At 39.4% G+C, this 20,441-nt stretch overlaps 1 protein-coding gene across 6 annotated transcripts in view; it reads right to left on the reverse strand.

Annotated features, from left to right (window-relative positions):
• LOC126469964 (glutaryl-CoA dehydrogenase, mitochondrial-like) overlaps positions 1-3,309 on the reverse strand; it is a 925,249-nt gene extending 921,940 nt beyond the window's left edge. For 2 of the 6 annotated variants that reach the window (XM_050097386.1, XM_050097385.1), the window contains exon 1: positions 3,033-3,292. In XM_050097386.1, the coding sequence (XP_049953343.1) occupies positions 3,033-3,108 (76 nt within the window). In that variant the 5' untranslated portion in view covers positions 3,109-3,292. Of the gene's footprint in view, positions 1-3,032 lie in introns of all 6 variants that reach the window. The other 4 variants (XM_050097384.1, XM_050097383.1, XM_050097389.1 and 1 more) reach the window with 3 other exon arrangements.
• Between the last annotated feature and the right edge of the window lie 17,132 nt (positions 3,310-20,441).

Below are 20,441 nucleotides of genomic sequence, written 5' to 3' on the forward strand. Positions count from 1 at the left end.
GGAATGAAGACAGCAGCAGGTCACACAGGTAAAGAGAGAAGCCTAGTAGAAATTTCTGCATACTACAGGAGATACTGAATTTAATTGGCAAGCAGATGAAAGGAAATACAGGTGTCTAAAATATGAGCTTGACAAAAAAATGCAAAATGGTTAAGCAGGAACGGGTATAAGACAAATGCAAGGTTGTAGAAACATGATTTACTGGGGGAAAGACAGTTGGTGCCTATAGGAAAATTAAAGAGACCATTGGAGAAAAGAGAAGCAGGTATACGGCTACCTTACATGGCAGGCCAATACCAATCAAAGAAGGGAAAACTGAAAGGTGGAAATAAGTGAAGATGAAATGGGAAATACAATACTGTGGAGCACTGAAATATGTGGAGCAGACAACATTCGCTCAGAGTTACTAAGATGCTTGGGAGAGCCAGCCGTGACAAAACTATTCCACCTGGTGTGCAAAAGACATGAGGCAGCAGAAGTACCACATCTTCAAGAAAACTGTGATAATTCCAATTCCCAAGAAGGCAGGTGCTGACAGGTGTTTATGCCATTGAACCCTCAGTTTAATAAATGCAAGATCCAAAATGTTGACAAAAATTACTTATTGAAGAATTGAAAATCTGTTAAAGGTTAACTTTGGGGAAGATCAGTTTGGATTCCAGAGAAATGTAGGAACATGTGAGGCAAAACTGCCCCTGCAGCTTGGCTTACCACGTAGGTAGAAGAAAGGCAAGCCTACATTTATAGCACTCGTAGATTTAGAGGAAGTTTTTGATAAGGTAGCAGAGATGAAATACAGGCACCAAAAGGTGATCTACATAAATGAGGCTGCAGTTATAAGAGATGAAGGGCATGAAAGGGAAGCTAGAGTTTGAGAAGGGAGTGAGACTGGGCTGTAGTGTATCCCCAATGTTGTTCAATCTGTACATTGAGAAAGCTGTGAAGGAAACCAAGGAGAAATTTGGAAAAGGAATTTAAAAAGTTCAGGGATTAAAAATAAAAACTGACATTTGCTGATGACATAACAATTGTCGGATGGCTAAGGACTTAGTTGAGTGGAAAGGACAGTGCGTTGAAAATAAATTATACGATGAACATCAACAATTATTAAAACAAGCTAATGGAATGTAGTTGAAGTATATGCAGCAATGCTGAAGAAATCTGAATAGGAAATGAGACACTAACAGTAATAGATGAGTTTAGCTGTTTGAGCAGCAAACTAACTGAGGCTGGCTGAAGTAGGGGAGATATAAAATCCGGACTGGCAACAGCAAGAAAAGCATATCTGAAAAATAGGAATTTGTTAACATATAATATAAATTTAGATGTAAGAATGTCTTTTCTGGAGGCGTTCCTGTAGAGTGTAATATAATATAGATGTGAAGCCCCAACAATAAGCAGTTCCAAGAAGAAGAAAATAGAAACTTTTGAAATGTGGTGCTATAGAACAATAGCAAAGACTAGACGGGTATGTCTAATAACTAATGAGGAGGTGCTTAATCTAATCAGGGTAAGAAAGAAGTTTATTGTACAACTTGATTAAAAGAAGGGATCGGGTTGATAAGAGAGACCCTGAGTAATCAAGTAATAGTTCAATGACGGAGGTGTGGGGAGTAAAAATTTTACAGGAGACCAAGGCTTGAATACAGTAAGCAGGTTCCAATTGAGGTTGGTTGTGATAGTTACCCAGAAGCCAAGGGGCTTGCACATGATGAGACTACTGAATCAATCCAGTCTTTGAAATGGCGACCTCGACCATGTTTATTATGAATAAATGAATTCCTTGCAGTCTGTTGGTTTAGTCAAAAGCTTTACTTTTTATAAATGTAATCTGCAATCAGGCTGTTCCAACGAAAATGTCTGCTGCAGACAATGCACTAATTTTATGTCTCCAGTGGAGTGTTGAACTATGCGAGGTAAAATTTTTAGAGTAGTGGGGAAAAGGGAAATATGTGGTTGATATAAGAGTAAGATGGATATAAATACACTGCATATAAAAATAGATTCATAAAAGTTTCAAATAATGAAGGAAAATATTTAGATATATTTTGATAACGTCAGTTTATCTTTGAGATGGATAAATCGAATTACATGGGAATTATGAAGGAACATTGTTTAACACCTTTTAAATGCCGAGATAACTAGACACAGATTATGTGATAAATTGGGAAAGAATGATATGGAACCCCCTCCCCTCGATTTGTCCATGGAATAGTTTTGGTATTCACCTTAAGTGATTTAGGTAAATTATACAAAACTTAAATCTGAATGGTCAGCAGGGAAGTTAAGCACTATTCCTGCATTATGAGTCCAATGCCTTAACCATTACCAAGCATCATTAAGTTACCCTATAGGAATAAAACTGTACAAAACATTGATGATGAATTAGAACAATTTCATGAATGGCATCTGGAATCAGGAAGAGTACTACTGCCATATGGCACACACAAAACTAATGTTACTGCATTTTCAACATTGAATCTACCCGCAATATAACAAAACATCAAAAGCACATTGTTTGAGAATCAGCAACAACTGAATGATAGTTTCCTGGTTTCATTTTATTCCACTAATTAGTGTTCGTGGAAGATAACTTCAATGGTCTTAGTGATGATGCTTTCAACCCCAACGCAACCAGTATGTCCGCGTTTGTTTACTGTATGGGCAACTCATTGCATATGGGTACCGATAATTACGGTTAAACTGCACGAAATGAAACAGGCTATAATAATTTGGCTTACGCAGTTACAACTGTTACTCTAGCTATATGATTAAGAACAGAAGAAAATCCATAATCTAGAAAATGAACAAATTCATTGATTGGATACGACCTGGTTAGTACCAGATGACACAGAGGATTGAACGAAAATCTGTACATCGTTAATGTTAGCGATGTACAGATTTCTGCGCGTGACGTCTCGATTACTTACAAGGTACTCAAATCCGAACACTTAACAGTACGCAACGCGGAATTACTGGCATGAATTTTCAACTAACGATTGTAGAACTTCATTTGAATTTACAAAGGATACATCTTACTTGTTCAGCTTGAAAAAACTGTTTACGAATAAAACTACGAATCACTTTATTCAGAATTGCAGAACACATTTTGACGATATGCTACTCTACTACAAGAAGCTCAGACGTTTACATAATCTCTTTAGCTCAACGTGACATTCTCATAGAGATAACGAAGCTGTTGTTTTTCGCTCAGGGCGAAGTACAATTTCAGAAAATTGCCACTAACTCTTGTTGATATACGGAGTTGCCAACTTAATATTCTCGCGGTTTTGTCTTCAAGGCAAATGACAAGAATGGAACCTAATATTTAGGTATTTTAGAGACTGCCAACATAACACAAATTCGGTGGTGGTGAAGGTGGCAGTAGTAGTAGTAGTAGTAACAGTAACAACAACAAAATGTTACGCTGCTTTACATCTGCGCAGAAGAGCATTGCGTGTTGACATATTAGGGCAGAATTCGGATGGGCGCAAACCTGGAAATTGGAAGTTTGAGCAAAACTGCGTACATCTGTGGGTGCAACTCGCATCGGCATAGACAAATCGTAGTGTATGGGCAGCCAAACACTGCGAATCTGGCGAGCGAGAAGTGTTTCAGTCAGCTGTTTGTTCAGATTCCAGATAGTGTGTTTCGATTTTGCGTACACAGTTAATTCTATAGTTGATATGCTTCAGTGTTTTAGGAAATTCATTGCTGAATTTTTTTAAGTATGTAGGAGTCATCCACGTTTGTGGACAGTTAAGACAGCTGCTTGCAATTATTTAACAGAGACAACAAGAGCAGTTAATCCTATGACATACAGGGGAACTGTAATTATAAAAAAAGAAATCTATGTGGACTAAGTCAAAATCATTCATCTGCATGCTCTGGATTTAGAAACATCACTTCCTACGATGACCTGAATACAAGATTGCTAGTAAGGCCAATCCTCACTGCTCGCTGCTCGTCACGTCATGTCACTGGCTTTCTGAAGAACTTGCGGAAATTAAAGAAACCATGCTCATATTGAACCAGATGCATAACCATGGCTGTACCAAAAGGAGCAGAGCAGAGAGAGAGCATTTATAGGTCACATCTTAAATGCAAAAATTTCCACAAAGCTAAGCGCCTTCCGGCAAAAAAAGAAGAAGAAGAAAACTAGCATGCTGTGTGTATGTGGTTTAAGGGCGCTCAACGTCGAGGTTATCAGCAAAAAATAGTAGTAGAAAGAGTTGCTAATAAATGTAAGGCAGTATGGCAAACAACAAAACATGGTGACACATCAAAATGCGCACAAGCAGCTCTGCTTGGTCTTGAGGAAATAAATGTCTACTTTTTAAACTTGGTTAAAGAAATACGAAACAATACCAAAAAACAAGTTCATCTGCAGTGGACCTGATTGGAGCCCCACTGCCAAGCGACAGGCATTTCAATGGAGTGTTGTCACGTCTGCTGATATTATAAAAGCTGTTTCCAAATTTTCAAATTCTAAAATTATGAACTCTTACTGGCTTCAAATTATGTCATTAAAAAGACAATACACTAAGTCTCTACACCATTAGCCTTAAATGTGTTGCAGTTGGTGTATTTATGGATTCACTTAAGGTATTAAAAGTTATCCCAGTTTTTAAAGAAGATGACAAGAAGCGTCCCAAAAGCTATAGAACAGTTCAATTGTGCTAATATTTTCAACGATATTTGAGGCACCTTTTAAGCCCGGTCCACACGCAACGATCTGTCTGCGCAGACATCGGCGCAGATGTCTGTAGTCTGTACATGCAAAAGATCGCTGCAAATGTGGTGTGTCACGGCCGCCTGTATTACAGGCGGCCGTGGGTGTGTTCACACGACACAAACCCCAATCTACTACTCGCCCGCCATCTGTCGGTGTAGAAAAGAAATATCAGTCGGAAGTGACTCCGCTCCCCGTAAACGTCAAAAATTTAATTCAGTTATTTTGAAATACAGAAATGGAGGAAGTTCTGTTGTGGTCTGTGTTCGCAACTTGGGTTGCAAAAAACATTCAGACCAACCGCAGGAAACAGAGAAAGTGGTCAAAATGGTGTAGACAGTGGCTGCTAAAGCGAAGGCAGTTTTCTCACGTACATTTACTGCGAGAGTTGCAGGGCCAACCTGTTTTGTTTTACGTTACATCGTGTTCCATTTCCTGGCACATTGACACTCCAATTTCATCTTCAATTGTACTCCTGCTTGGTCTTGGTGTTTCTTGATCACTAAGAAAGCCAAGCAGATCAAAATACCATAACGTTGGCTGGTATACTTGACCTACTCTTACACCAGATCTTCTATATTTCTGAACTTTGGATAAATCTTTACGGTAAACAGTTCGCTGACAGATTTAATTTACTTGACTTGCCTTCATGAACTCATCCTTCAGGACAGAGTAAATAGCTTGACATGTGTTGGGTATTATTTTACTCAGCGCTTGTTTCGATATTGCAGTTGAAAATTCCAAATCCTTGTAGCTCCTTCCTGTTGCTAGGAATGTTATGTTACCGCCAGCCGTTCATGAGGAGAAATTGCCCTTCACATACAAGTATTTTTTCTCATAATATGAGGGGTTACAAGCTTTAAGAGATAATTATAAGTCTCGACATCCATCCGCAAATAATTTCGCCAGTTTGCAAAGAATTTTTTATTTTTATTACCGTTTCTCTGTTTGCCGAGACGTCAACTGCCCGCAATTTTTCAATTACAGCATTGTATGCTTCTGTCTTTTTGTCTCGGTCACTATATTCTTTACTTTTAATCTTCCACGATCATGGGTGGTTTCTATATATTTCAATGAATTCACTTAAAAACTCTCGAGACACACTGACGAGTATCAGCCATTTTAATGCCCTGTGTGCACAAATACAAACACTAGACTGAGCAAACAGCTGTTTCGCGCCAGATCTGCGGCGATCTCCTGTCCACACGTTCCAACTTTTCTGCGCAGATGTGGTTTGAACCCATAGATTTGAGAGGTTTCGCTCAAACCTCCAACTCCAACTTCCGGGTCGGCACACACCTCAGGTTGGTGCAAATCTTCTGTCCACACGCAACGATCTGTCTGCGCAGATATGATGTGCGCAGACAGATCGTTGCGTGTGGACGGGCCTTAAGAAATGCATTTGATTGCACTCCTGTTGACATTCCACTAATTAGAGTATTATGGGGTACATCGGAGCACATTAGCTGTGATGATTCGTTATTTAAGCAACAGAAAACAATTTGCCTTAATCAGAAATATAAAGTCCTTCATAATGGAAAACAGCACACATTTTCCACAAGAATCTATTCCTAGACCATTTTCTTCATAGCAGCAATTAATGATTTACCTAATGATGTAGCTCACTCCTTTATATGCTGTGCTGATGATGCAACATCCATTTACCACACATCAGAGAATTTCACTTCTGAATAAGATAACAAAAGAAACTCTTGATATGGAATTGGATTAGTTTGCATCTAATTAACTCCTCTGTAATCACAATAAAAGACAAAAACTTCTAATGGGACTGTAAAATGCAATAAATAATAAGTCAGCAAAACTTTTAGCTATTTATGTTGCCTCAAAACTCCACTAGGAGGAAAATATATCACATAAGTGAAAAAATATTTCGTATGTCATACCCCATTATGAAACTGACAGATGCAATGAGCTTGGATCACCTTAGGGTGATATAATTTGGACTGTCACATATGTCATATGGTCTGTTCATATGGAGACACTCCTCACATCAAGAATATTTTAAGAATACAAAAAAGTCTTATACATAATGTGTAAAACAGATCACAAGGAGCACTGTCGTCCTCTTTTTCAGGTTAAGAATACTCACAATTGTAAATGTATACATCTGTGCTCTATATTAGAAATAATATTTCAGAATTTGCACCTGGGGAGGGGGGGGGGGGGGGGAATTCACGAACACAACATTAGAGCTAAGACTAATTTAGACATACAAGGAACAGGTTAGCAAGATCTGCATGTTCTGAAACCACTCAAAATTGTCAATCAATCTTCGTTCCATAGATCTAAAAACATTTTTAATTAAGCAGTATAACTGGCTATCAGATCACCCATTTTACCATATCAAAGAATTCTTTGAGATTCGTGAGGAGGATATTAGCATTTAATAAATTTTCCTATATTTTATTGTATTATTATGTGCTATGGTTATGTCTTGTGTAATTAAGTCCTGTATAATAATCTCATGTATACCCTCTCCAATTATTATGCACAGGGATCATACCATACTACATTATAATATAGTTTATGGACACTAGCTGTCAGAAATCTTCCTGTGGTATATTTTATTATTGCTGTGCTTAATATGTATACTATAGTTTATCTTCTCATAGTCTATTTTATAAATCCATGGAACAATAGAGGGATTGAACTATCTTGGGAAAGAAAACACTAAATGTATCTGTTAACAAGAATGAATAGAGATTCTGCAGTAGTTTTACAATACAAAAGCTATTTAGAAGTACTAAGAAATGTTATCATAAATCAGGGAACATGCATGCAGTGTCAGAAATCACTAACTCTGACAACAGAATTAGGCCATATGGAAGGTGGTGAAACAAGAGACAGGCGGTCAGCCACGGAATAAGGTAGCATTGCTATGGAACTGAATGAACTACTATAAGCAATGAATCATTGGTAGCTAGCAAATTTAATAATTATTTCTTAAATATAGTAGAAAATATAACCATAAACAGTTCATGAGAAAAATCACAGCAGTATGTTGAAAAAGTAACTCTCATAACATACAATCATATGAATGTGGCATCGATTTCTCCTTCTGAAACCAAGAAAATTCAACCAATTTAGTTTGGGGATGTAATTATGGCTGGGGAAAAATTATGTATGGGGTTTCCCAAGGCTCAATCTTAGATCAACTACTGTTCCTTATGAGTTAAACGCTCTTCCATCTAGTACACAACAAGCAGAATTAGATCATTTTGCAGATGGCTCTAGTATTGTAATCAATCCAATTAGATTATATTAAATTAGAGACAGTTATCGTTCCAAAAACCCAAAAATGACAAGAATCTCTTGGGTGTGGAACAAGTCAGAAAGTATAACATAAAGAATATAAAAGATTTTAATATAATAGACCATTTGTCAGGAGATTCACAAGACAGGTGACTACATAACAGAAAACTGCAACAGGTAATATTTAGAGAATTAATACACTGTCAGAATGAAACATAGTTACGCACTTTTAATAAATTTATCATACACCAAATACTGAATGTTGACTGTTGTGACCAAGTGCTATCAAAACAGAAATATAACTGACCTTTCTATTTGAAGTCGGCTAACAGTCCCCATTAAGATATTCATTTATAAAGTAGAAGGAGTTGTCTGTTAAAAAGACTTTCAAACTCTATTAAACCATTCTTTATCTGATACCACGTTTTTAATTGTTACCAGCAATTTATTGAAAATGTGTGTTCCTGAATATTCGACCCCTTTTTTGGACCAAGGTAAGTGATTTTTAGGTCTTTATGTGCTTGTTCTTATTCCTAGTAGTGACGCTATGTATTGAACTACTGACTGGAAATAGAGATATATTTCTTGCGACAAATTTCATTAAGGAATAAATATATTGAGAAGCACTGGTTAGAATACGAAGTTCCTTGAACAGCCTTCCTACAAGCTTTTGCACCATAAAAACTTTCGTTCGATTTGGTGAGTTAAAATATGACATAATAGAATGAAAGTAACCAAAGCATTCATGTTTTTTTTTGTTTTTATATCTCCTACGTCTGACATCATTCTCACTGCTAATACAGGCTTCTTCAGGCGCTTCAACAATTCTGTGGTCTGCCCTTCCATTCTAAATTTATTATCGAGTTGTAATAGCAGAAATTTAACAGTCAATCTTTTTGATTTGCATGTCTTCATATGGTATACACATGCTGGAAGGAAATCTCTTACAGGTTCTGAATTGCATATACTGTGTCTTTTCAAAGTTTAATGATAGTGAATTAGCTGTATGCCATCTATTAATGTCAGTGAAAATTTTATTAGTAGCCAATTCTAAATCTGTACTCGATCTGCTACTTATTGCAACGTTTGTGTCATCTGCAAACAAAACAAATTTTGCATGTGTCATACATACAGAAACAGAAGAAATGGTAAATAATGTTCTTAAATCTACTATTGACTGGTTTTCTGCAAATGATCTCAAACTCAGTTTTAAACAGACACATCATATTTAGTTTGCACATATAAGGGTACCACGCCAATGATAAGTGTAGCACACGGTGAGGAAATAATAAAAATATCAGAAACTTCAAACTTCTTAATTGTCCACATTGATGAGAATTTAAACTAAGAACATACACTCCTGGAAATTGAAATAAGAACACCGTGAATTCATTGTCCCAGGAAGGGGAAACTTTATTGACACATTCCTGGGGTCAGATACATCACATGATCACACTGACAGAACCACAGGCACATAGACACAGGCAACAGAGCATGCACAATGGCGGCACTAGTACAGTGTATATCCACCTTTCGCAGCAATGCAGGCTGCTATTCTCCCATGGAGACGATCGTAGAGATGCTGGATGTAGTCCTGTGGAACGGCTTGCCATGCCATTTCCACCTGGCGCCTCAGTTGGACCAGCGTTCGTGCTGGACGTGCAGACCGCGTGAGACGACGCTTCATCCAGTCCCAAACATGCTCAATGGGGGACAGATCCGGAGATCTTGCTGGCCAGGGTAGTTGACTTACACCTTCTAGAGCACGTTGGGTGGCACGGGATACATGCGGACGTGCATTGTCCTGTTGGAACAGCAAGTTCCCTTGCCGGTCTAGGAATGGTAGAACGATGGGTTCGATGACGGTTTGGATGTACCGTGCACTATTCTGTGTCCCCTCGACGATCACCAGTGGTGTACGGCCAGTGTAGGAGATCGCTCCCCACACCATGATGCCGGGTGTTGGCCCTGTGTGCCTCGGTCGTATGCAGTCCTGATTGTGGCGCTCACCTGCACGGCGCCAAACACGCATACGACCATCATTGGCACCAAGGCAGAAGCGACTCTCATCGCTGAAGACGACACGTCTCCATTCGTCCCTCCATTCACGCCTGTCGCGACACCACTGGAGGCGGGCTGCACGATGTTGGGGCGTGAGCGGAAGACGGCCTAACGGTGTGCTGGACCGTAGCCCAGCTTCATGGAGACGGTTGCGAATATTCCTAGCCGATACCCCATGAGCAACAGAGTCCCTAATTTGCTGGGAAGTGGCGGTGCGGTCCCCTACGGCACTGCGTAGGATCCTACGGTCTTGGCGTGCATCCGTGCGTCGCTGCGGTCTGGTCCCAGGTCGACGGGCACGTGCACCTTCCGCCGACCACTGGCGACAACATAGATGTACTGTGGAGACCTCACGCCCCACGTGTTGAGCAATTCGGCGGTACGTCCACCCGGCCTTCCGCATGCCCACTATACGCCCTCGCTCAAAGTCCGTCAACTGCACATACGGTTCCCGTCCACGCTGTCGCGGCATGCTACCAGTGTTAAAGACTGCGATGGAGCTCCGTATGCCACGGCAAACTGGCTGACACTGACGGCGGCGGTGCACAAATGCTGCGCAGCTAGCGCCATTCGACGGCCAACACCGCGGTTCCTGGTGTGTCCGCTGTGCCGTGCGTGTGATCATTGCTTGTACAGCCCTCTCGCAGTGTCTGGAGCAAGTATGGTGGGTCTGACACACCGGTGTCAATGTGTTCTTTTTTCCATTTCCAGGAGTGTATTTTGGAACTCCTAAAACAACCTAGTTCCGCTATATTTGCATTTAGAATCATTGCAGACCTTGGGGAGAGTCAAATCAGTAAGTTGGCATATTTTATGTATTTTCAGTTGATAATGTTGTACAGAATAATGTTCTGGAGTAACCCATCTTTAAGAAAGAAACTCTTCAGTGTTAAAAACCATGGAGGTAACCTCCATGTTCAAAACCGTTCTGTAAGAATAATATATGGTGTTCACCCATGATCATGTGGTAGGCATCTGTTTAAGGAGTTTAGCATTCTGAGTACTGCTTCACAGTATATTTATTCCCTCATGAAGTTTGTTGTAAATAAACACTACAGATCAAAAGGAACATTGATGTACATAATTACAGTACCAGAAGGAAAAATTACATTCATTACTCCAAATTAAGGTTGTCTTTAGTACAAAAGGGATGTAGAACGCTGCAACAAAAGTTTTTGATAACTTAGATGTGGATATAAAGTGTCTGACAGACAGCAAAGTAAAATTTAAAGACAAACTGAAAAAGTTTCTCCTTGAGAACTCCTTCTATTACATATCGTAATTTGTAAAAAGTGGTGGATAGGAATTACTAACATCTGCACATTTAAAACAAAAAAATCTTACCAATTTTTGTAATGTAGCCATATTTACAAATAAGTGTGTGATGTGGATGTAAAATGAACTGTTTGCATTCTTGTGTTTTATCATGCAAAATGATCCATGGAAATGAAACTAACGAACTAATGTAGTAGTCTGAGAACTCCTTGATATCTTGCATCAATTGACATGTAGATTACTAATTACATTGTCCCCCATGAGCGTCAAAATGCAGTAAATCCTTCAAAACTCTATGTTATCACATAGTATGCAAATTACTAATGAGATTGCTCAACATTGGGCGCCAAACACTAACTGACATCAATAATTAAGTGAAATCAAACACGAAAGGTTATGAGATTAGGGGACTGATAAACGAATGGAACAGATTGTTTAAGTCAGGGGTTCTCAATGGGGTTTATGAGTTGATCTTTCAAAATCGTCGTCCAAAGTCAGTTTACTGTTTGCCCACAATAACTTGACGCTTTCGCTAGAGCTGTCAGAATTGGAGAAAATGGGCACTACCTGAAAGATATTCATTTATCTCCGAGCGCTGCCAACGTCAAGCTGCCGCTAGATGCTAGTTATGCTTGCGTTCACTAACGAGTAACTTCTGTAAGAACTTGCCGAGGTGTTTTCATTAGATCAAAAACTTACTCAAGTTTCCTTCTTCCAGTCACCGGGGCAAGTTTATTTCAGGAACTCGCCGCAAGTACTTGTTACAGAAGCGCATTCATTGTTAAAAACCAGAGCAGTCGCCACTGTTGTTGAATTATTATTAATGAATTAAAATCGTGGCGAAGCAGAAAAAAAGTAGAGAGTACATATTGATGTTACCAAGAAATATTACTGGAAATGGAAATGTGTGGTATGATCCTATGGGACCAAACTGCTGAGGTCATCTGCCCCTAAGCTTACAAATTTCTTAATCTAGCTTAAACCAACTTACGCTACGGACAACACACACATACATACACACACACACACACACACACACACACACACACACACACACACACACACATTCCTGAGGGAGGACTCGAACATCTGACAAGGGGAGCCTCATGAACTGTGACAGGGTGCCTGAGACCGCGTGGCTACCCCGTGTGGCAAGAAACATTATTCACTTAACTAAAATTAGAGGCCTTCACTTAGATTAAAAACTCTGAGGATGTCGTACGCAAATTCCGAACAACTCTTATCTAATGCGTAATCAAGTATTCGATAAGAAGAAACAAAAATGACGCACAGTATCTCACCAGGAGACTGCCTTATAATTACTCTTCGATTTTTGTAATCAGTATTTACTACTTTCATCACAAATATAATGCATTTATGCTTATGGTAACTTTAAAAAAATCAGTTAAAGCTTAAAAACGTCTGTACTGTCGTTCTCCTTTCCCTTCTGCTAAAAGAAATTGATTGGTATACTCATTTCTCAGTTCCTTGACTGGTGATGCCGATTATGTATGCTTAGAGGTTCCAACAGTACGTTTGTTTGGGCCCACCTGTATTTTTACCATTCTCCTTTTCGGCGATGATATTTTCGCACCGCTACTGAACACACAGTACTTCTGTAAGTTTGATAAGAACTTCCACGAAAAGACAAATTCGGCAAGTATTTCCAGCTAGATGCAAGAAAGTAGAACGAATTTTACCCTGCAGCAGAGTGTGTGCTGATTTAAAACTTTCTGAAAAATTAAAGCTGTGTGTTGGACCAAGACTCGAACCTGGGAACCCGATCTGGCACACAGTCTTAGTTTTGTCAGGAAGTCTGATGCAAGCAACTGTTTCCATTAACTTGTGAACTTGTTGATGTTGACGATACTAGCGCACATCGACAGGAGGGGGATTGCAGATATGGTGGTTCGTAATATTCCACCCAATTCTGTGACTGTATGAATAATGCGCCATACCACAGCAGGAAGTTCGATAGAATGCCTAATAAGTATTATTTCAGGATTACGATGTTAGAGTGGTTGCAAGATGGAAAAATATACTCCAACGACTCAATGAGGAAGGCTAAACTGTTATCTACAATAAAGGAAAACAAACCAGTCACGAAATTTTACATCGTGGATAAAACGGCTGACAGCAGAGGTCAAAAAGTAGTGCATTTATCGCCCTTCAAATGCTATATAAATCCGGTAGAACTGACATAGGCCAAAATAAAACACAATTTCAAGGAGAAAAGAGTCATGATGACATGTAGAAGGAAAGATTGCATAATTTTATTAACGTTGCTTTCCTTTCAGTTTCTGCACAGGACCTCAGCGCAGGAATGTGCAGCAGTCGGAACAAAAGTATCGGTTGAGCCGGAATAATGGAAATGGCCATTGATGAAGTTATCATCAATACCACACCCTCAAGCGATGATGATGATAATGATGATGATCTTGAATCAAACAAAAATGACAATGATCTTTAGTGACCATCATTTTGACAGTTCTTGTAGGCACAATTAATTACACTTTCTAAAAACTACTGCTGTGCTGCGTTTAATAAATTTAATGCTCAAACAGATTTGAAGAACATGTTTTTGACTTTCGGTTCTTAATGTCGTAAGTTGTATATTCATATACTTTTATTTTTATTGATTTCGATACATAAATAATGCATAAGTTTTAGGCTTGAATAAGTTGTAGCATGAATACGTCAATAAATTAGGTGATTTACAACCCGCCGGAAGTGTCACTTTAGTGGCCAATATTTCCGCAAGTGCCGCCTCCGACTTCATTCTGATTTCGAGCTTCCTTGAAACAATAATATGCATGACAAAGGTAATGATCGGTTAAATACTCTGTACTATCGAAACTGAGATTGCTGTCTGTATTGACATGTCAAATAATTGTCTCAGCGCTCATTTTTGAAACAATCGCGATCAACGCAGTCAACCCCGGCGAAGGTGTGCTGTGCATTTGCCAAGGAACATCTCCCAACCGCTGCTGGGTTCTACCGGTCACAACTAGGCAGCCTATACACCAAGTTATAGTTCTCACTTAGTAATGTTTTTATGAAAACTGAGTGCAGCTAAACACGGGGGGAAAATACCAATTCCATCGTGGATGGGAAGAACAGTCTTTTGTTACAATGCATGAAGATAGTTATATACGTTTGATATGCAGTGCTACTGTAGCCCTACCTAAAAAGGGAAAACTGAACGCCATTTTAGAGCAGGCTGCAAAGACTTCAAATTGAAAGGAACTGTTGGCGGTGAGTTGAGGAAGATGGAACTTTTAAATCTTAAAACTAAATTATAGTCGCTGCCGACGTTTTTTCTAAAACCTGTACAAAAAAAGTCTTTCATCAAGTATAGCATCATTTCGTGGATCAGAAGTTCTGATGAAACATGAAAACCATTTGACGATTGCACAGTTGTTAAGACTGCTTTCTGGCAGTGGGAGATTTCGACATTTAAAAAAAAAAGTAAAAGATAATATCAGCCATCAGAGACATGGTTCTGTCAAGATTTACAACAAAGACTTTGTAAGAGCTACAGTGACAAGAAAAGTGGAATTAATGGCGGAAAATATAACATATTTTCAATCCTGGTTGGGCTTTTCCATTTGCGTTAGAGTAGTCAGTAAACAGACACGATTTACCTCAAGTTATGACTTTTTTAAAATCTATATTTTCGGATTTCAGTATGAAAGAAGACTTGCTTACAATTTTGATCTTGAAAGCTACTACACAAGGTGAAGATTTTTGCAACGCTTTCAAATCTTTCGATTATGGATATAATTTGCCATTTCAGAAAATTCTGTTTATTACTACCGATGGAGCACCTTTGCATGGTAGGTAAACACAAATGATTTGTTAGCTTGTGTGCGACTGACGAATTTTCACTGGCTTTTTTTAAGTATCACTGTATCATGTACAAGCAAGTGCTTTGTATACAAATTTTGAATGTGGTACATATGTTGAGTGCTGTCACAAAAATCGTGAATTCACTTGATTCATAGTCATTACAGAGAAGAAAGTTTAGAGCTCTTTTACGAGGGTTGCCCAGAAAGTAATGCACCGCAATTTTTTTCTCGGTCGAAAACAATGTTACAAATATGAAATGCTGCCTATGCATAATTTGAAGTCTCCTGAGTGAGCGCGCCAAGATTTCGTCTCTTTCAACAGATAGCGTAGCGAGAGGACAGTTTCAAAATGGCGTCTGTAGCTGACGTACGTTACAAACAATGCGCCATCATTGAATTTCTCACTTCAGAGAAAGAAACAGTGGGGAATATTCACAAACGCATGTGTGAAGTCTGTGGAGCATCTGCTGTCAGAAGTACAGTTAGTCGCTGGGCACAGAGGGTGAGGTCATTAGAAGGCGGTTCTGTAGAGCTACACGATTTGCAACGGTCGCGAAGACCATCCACAGCTGTCACATCTGACATGTTGCAGCGAGCTGATGTTGTTATTCGCCGTTAAAGGATGCCATTCGTAGAAGACATTCTGGCTGGAGGAAGGCCAAAGTACGGGATGTAGATTACATGGAAGACTAAGGCGTGTAAATAAAACACCATTCTTTCGTGTGAGTAATTCTCATTATGTTCAATAAAACATTGTTTAAGAAAAAAGTGCTGTGCGTTACTTTCTGGGCAACCCTCGTAGAAGAAATAGAAAGCCAGTATGGAGACCTACTATTGCACTCTGACGTTCAATAGCTGAGTAGAGGTATGGTTCTAAACAGGGTTAAAGAACTTCTGCCAATGATAAAATCTTTTGTGTCTGAAAGAGAGGAAGATTACTCACTACTGTATGATTTGCGCTCATTGTTGGCTCTGGCATTTGTAAATCATATGGTAGTTAAACTTCCTGGCAGATTAAAACTGTGTGACAGACAAAGACCCGAGTTCAAGTCACGGTCCAGCACACACTTTTAATCTGCCAGGAAGTTTCATATCAGCGCACACTCCGCTGCAGAGTGAAAATCTCATTCTGGAAACATATGGTAGTTAACTAAATGAGTTAAACAAAGAAGTTCAAAGAAAAAAACCAATTCATTATGACTCTTACTTTTCTTATAAAATGTCTTGTGCAAGAAATTGAGCTTTGGATACACCAGTTACAGAAATTAAATGTGAAACACTTTCCTCAGATACAGTCAGAACTGTCAGATCAGGAAACATCATTGGATAAAGAAGTTTCAAAGAAGTATACAGCCAGCCTGTAAGCACTGAAGACAGATTTTCAGATTTAAGTAATGAAACGTTTTCTATCTTTCATAGCTCAGCCTTTCCGAAAAGTGGATGTGGAAGATATTTTTAGTAAAACAAGTACTTTTTTCTCTTGTAGTGAGACTGAATTGGAACAAGAAATAATTCGATTTCAAAATGACATTTCTTTAAAGTCAGAATACAGTGAAGATAAAAGTTGAAAATTAGTGAGTGTAAAAACGTATGACAACATTGTGAAAGTGGCATCGTATGTTTTATCATTTTTGGATCAACCTACCTTTATGAAGCAGTGTTTTCAACGATGAACATAGTGGAATCTAAGTGTAGAAATAAATTGACTCATCCTCGTCTTTCAGACTGTGTACGTTTGCCTGTGACCAATTATTCAGCAGATTGTAAAAAAACTTTCCAATAATATGGAAAGCCAACTATCTCACTAATCTTTTTTTATTATTTATGATGGCGTGCATTTTAATTTTTCACATGTATAATATCTTGATAATTGAGTAGTAGGCCGTCAAATTTTGCTAGAGGGAAAATTACCTTTTATTTGTTTTGTGTAATTAGAATGGTTTATTTTGGCTACAGTGTTATTTTGTGCTTAACCATTACGAATTTTTAAGTCAGTCGACTACATTATATGTAGTAGATCTGAAGCTTAAAAGGGTTGACCAAACCTGGTTTAGATGAATAAAAATTAAATGACAACATTTATTTCGGTAACTTTTACAGACAAAACAAAACAGAGGAATTACAAATTTCAGACCTAATTGGACTGGTTGTAAACACAACTCAGTTATTAAGGGAAATGAGGGTGGAATGTATTATCTCACCATTTTTCATAGTCATTTGTGTATGATGATGACAGCAATAGCCGCTGTGTTGGGACGGCATGTCGCCTCATAGCTGTGCAGTGCAAGTTGGCACCTCTCCTTCTGTGTGTGGCATCTGTGCAGTGAGTACCCAGAGGGGTCTCCAAGTTTACAGATTGTCGTGTGTTGTCACAGCGAAAGTAGCATTATTGCAGTGATGGAAGACAGGTGTTAGCAATGGCTGGAAGAGCCTCCATGTTCTCTTGATTCCATGCAGTCTCACTGACTCCCCTTTCTTCACTCCTCATCCATCTCTAAGCTCAACCACTCCTCGAAATTTTTCTCCTCTCGGTGTTGTCATTGGCAGATTACATTTGGAATGCAGCCCAATTATTGATTGCTATTTCAGCAGAGTGGAATTTCTCATCTTGCTTGGGTTGTTGTGTGACTCAGCAATTGTAGTATTTCCCACAGTTTCACTGGCAAGGCTGCTCCCAGCCGTGGTCACGCAGTGTTTAGATGTTTTTCTGCATTCCTACGTTGCTGTAAAAGCGTCCACACAACACTTGTTTGTAACAGCTATCTCTTTGTGAGACCTGGAGAGTCTCATGTTTGTGCTTCGTCTAAGAACCTGCTGCCATTCATGATTCATTATCAATGTTCTTCCTGTCCAGAAAACACCTTGTTAAACAGGTTGACTTCTTACGTATTTCTTTAGTCTCACAAGCCTCCCTGTGCGTATTTCTTGGCACTTTGTGTGTACACTTCCATACAGATCCCAAGATGTGCTTGAATTTTCAACACTTTCTTGTTTTTTAAGACTGGTAAAAACTGCTGCTCTCTGCCAAAAGAATCCACACACATACAGAAGTGCATTATTGAAGGTCTGTCCCAATGACTGCAGTGGTCTGTCAGCTTTCAGCACGCTTTTCATTGTCCACCAGGCTCTTTCCAAGGTGTCCATTCTTAGGTGAGGTGAGGCCAGCTGCCTGGCTATCCCTGCATGTTTGTAGAATAGCTCCAATGTCCGTGCATCTCAGGCACTTGGAGCATGGGGTCCAGATTTCTCCTGGGCCACTGGCGATGTGAGTTGGTGAAGGTGGCCCCTTGTAGAGATACTATGCTAACTGAGGAGGTGACATACAAAGAAGAACAGGTCCATAATATAAAAAAAGAGGTATGGACTGGAATGGAACATGTAGGATAACCATAATCCAAAGATACATCATCAAAGTGTAATCGAAAATGCGCCATGACAGTGACGTGTGAAAATACATGATTCACACCAACACAAACCTATTCACATACATATTTTGTGCAAAAAAAAAAAACTAGTCCATAGTAGTAGGGTAATGGCAGTACTGTGACACTTTGTTTGTGCAGGCTGCATACATTCAGACGCAAGCGTACATCCGGGTGCAAACCTATTGTTATGTGAATTGATTTATGAGCAACTGGGAGTTGATTTATAAACCCATTGGGATAATCCGTGATTCTGAGAAACCCCCCACCACTCTGGGAAACCTCCAACCCTCCCCAACACCCTTGCCCATATTAAACCAATCAATTAGTTATCCTCCCTCCTCTGCGACGTCCCCCCCCCCAGCCCTCCCCTCTTTCATCCTCCCCACACTCATTTTGGAATTGGCCGAAATAGACTCAGTCTGCGCTGAGCTGCTGGAGAGGAAGGACATAGGGAGCTTATTTTCTTTATTTTGGGTGCTACCCTGTTGGAAATTGGTGGGAAAAGCTCAGTCCCTCGCCTCCCCACCCCCGCCACCTGGAGAAATGGTGAGAAACACACAGTCTGTGGACAGCATCTGGAGTGGAAGGTGCAAGTATTAGCTTGTGCAGCAACTATATACTCTAATTACATAATTACACTGATTATAATTGGAAGTGTTGTCTTCTTCGAAAATTTTCATATGTATCCTCACCTTGACGTGCAGGGATCAACTGAGCTAGTGCATAATTCCACTACCACAGGATATCCCACCACCCTCACCACACCATCTCCCTCCCTACCCCTTCCAAAAAAATTGGCGGGAAAAATCGCTGAGATGGTTGAGTGGAAGCATCTCACAACAGGAAATTCAGTTACATTGAAGAATTACATTTAATAATAAATAATAATGATATATTATTTATTTATAAAATTCAATTTACAAGGGTTGGATCTGTGTTTTATTTGGTGTAAAAAGATCATCATTCTCTGTTGTTTTGGAAGATGCAGGTCTTGTAAAATACAATGAAAAGAATTAATTAAATATGTAAATAGATCGTTTTTTTTTCGATCCTGTAAGGAATACCGTGATGAAATCGAATTCAACGTAATTCACCACATGTAACTACACTGTTGCAAATCTCATTAAGCATATCTGCTGGAAAAACAACTTTCTGATTACACACACTTGCTTCTTTGTGTACGCTGTCATCAGACTACTGAGTGCTGAAGGGGTTGTGGCAGCATGTGTGTAGAAGAGCGGGCAGTGACTGCGGGATTACCGGGCTGCCATCGGTAGCAGCCACCGTTCGCCTGGTACTTAATACCCTAATAAAGCTTTAGGTGCCAGCGTCCCTTTGATACCAGACTCACTTCTTATTTTGCTCCCAAACACACACCTTCCACACCAGGCTAGTGGAAGCAGCTGCTCTATGTGCTCGGCCTGCTGTGCAGATACTGACTGATTTAGTTTGTAATGAATCACAACCTATAGGAACAATCTTGTAACTGTTAACAAGTTTTTTTAGTTTACTCTAAACTGGGTTTATTGGACTTCTTCCTTTTTCCAATCAGAGATTCAATTGATTTGGGTGACATGCAGCCCATGGCCCGCAGTATGACTACCACTGATCTAGATGCAGGAGATGGGGTATATAAGTTTAGTGAGGGAAGGAGAGGGATGATGACAGGATTGACCTCCTGCCACTATATATCGCTAATATTGCCAAATCCATATTAACATGCCAAACCAGTGAAGATAATGGATACAGCCAGAAAAAAAGAATGACAATATACGAGCTGTTATGACATTTATATACTGCATGACGAAAAAAGTGAAACACCCAAAA

This window comes from Schistocerca serialis, chromosome 3 (assembly GCF_023864345.2).
Source record: "Schistocerca serialis cubense isolate TAMUIC-IGC-003099 chromosome 3, iqSchSeri2.2, whole genome shotgun sequence".
NCBI classification, from domain to species: domain Eukaryota; kingdom Metazoa; phylum Arthropoda; class Insecta; order Orthoptera; family Acrididae; genus Schistocerca; species Schistocerca serialis.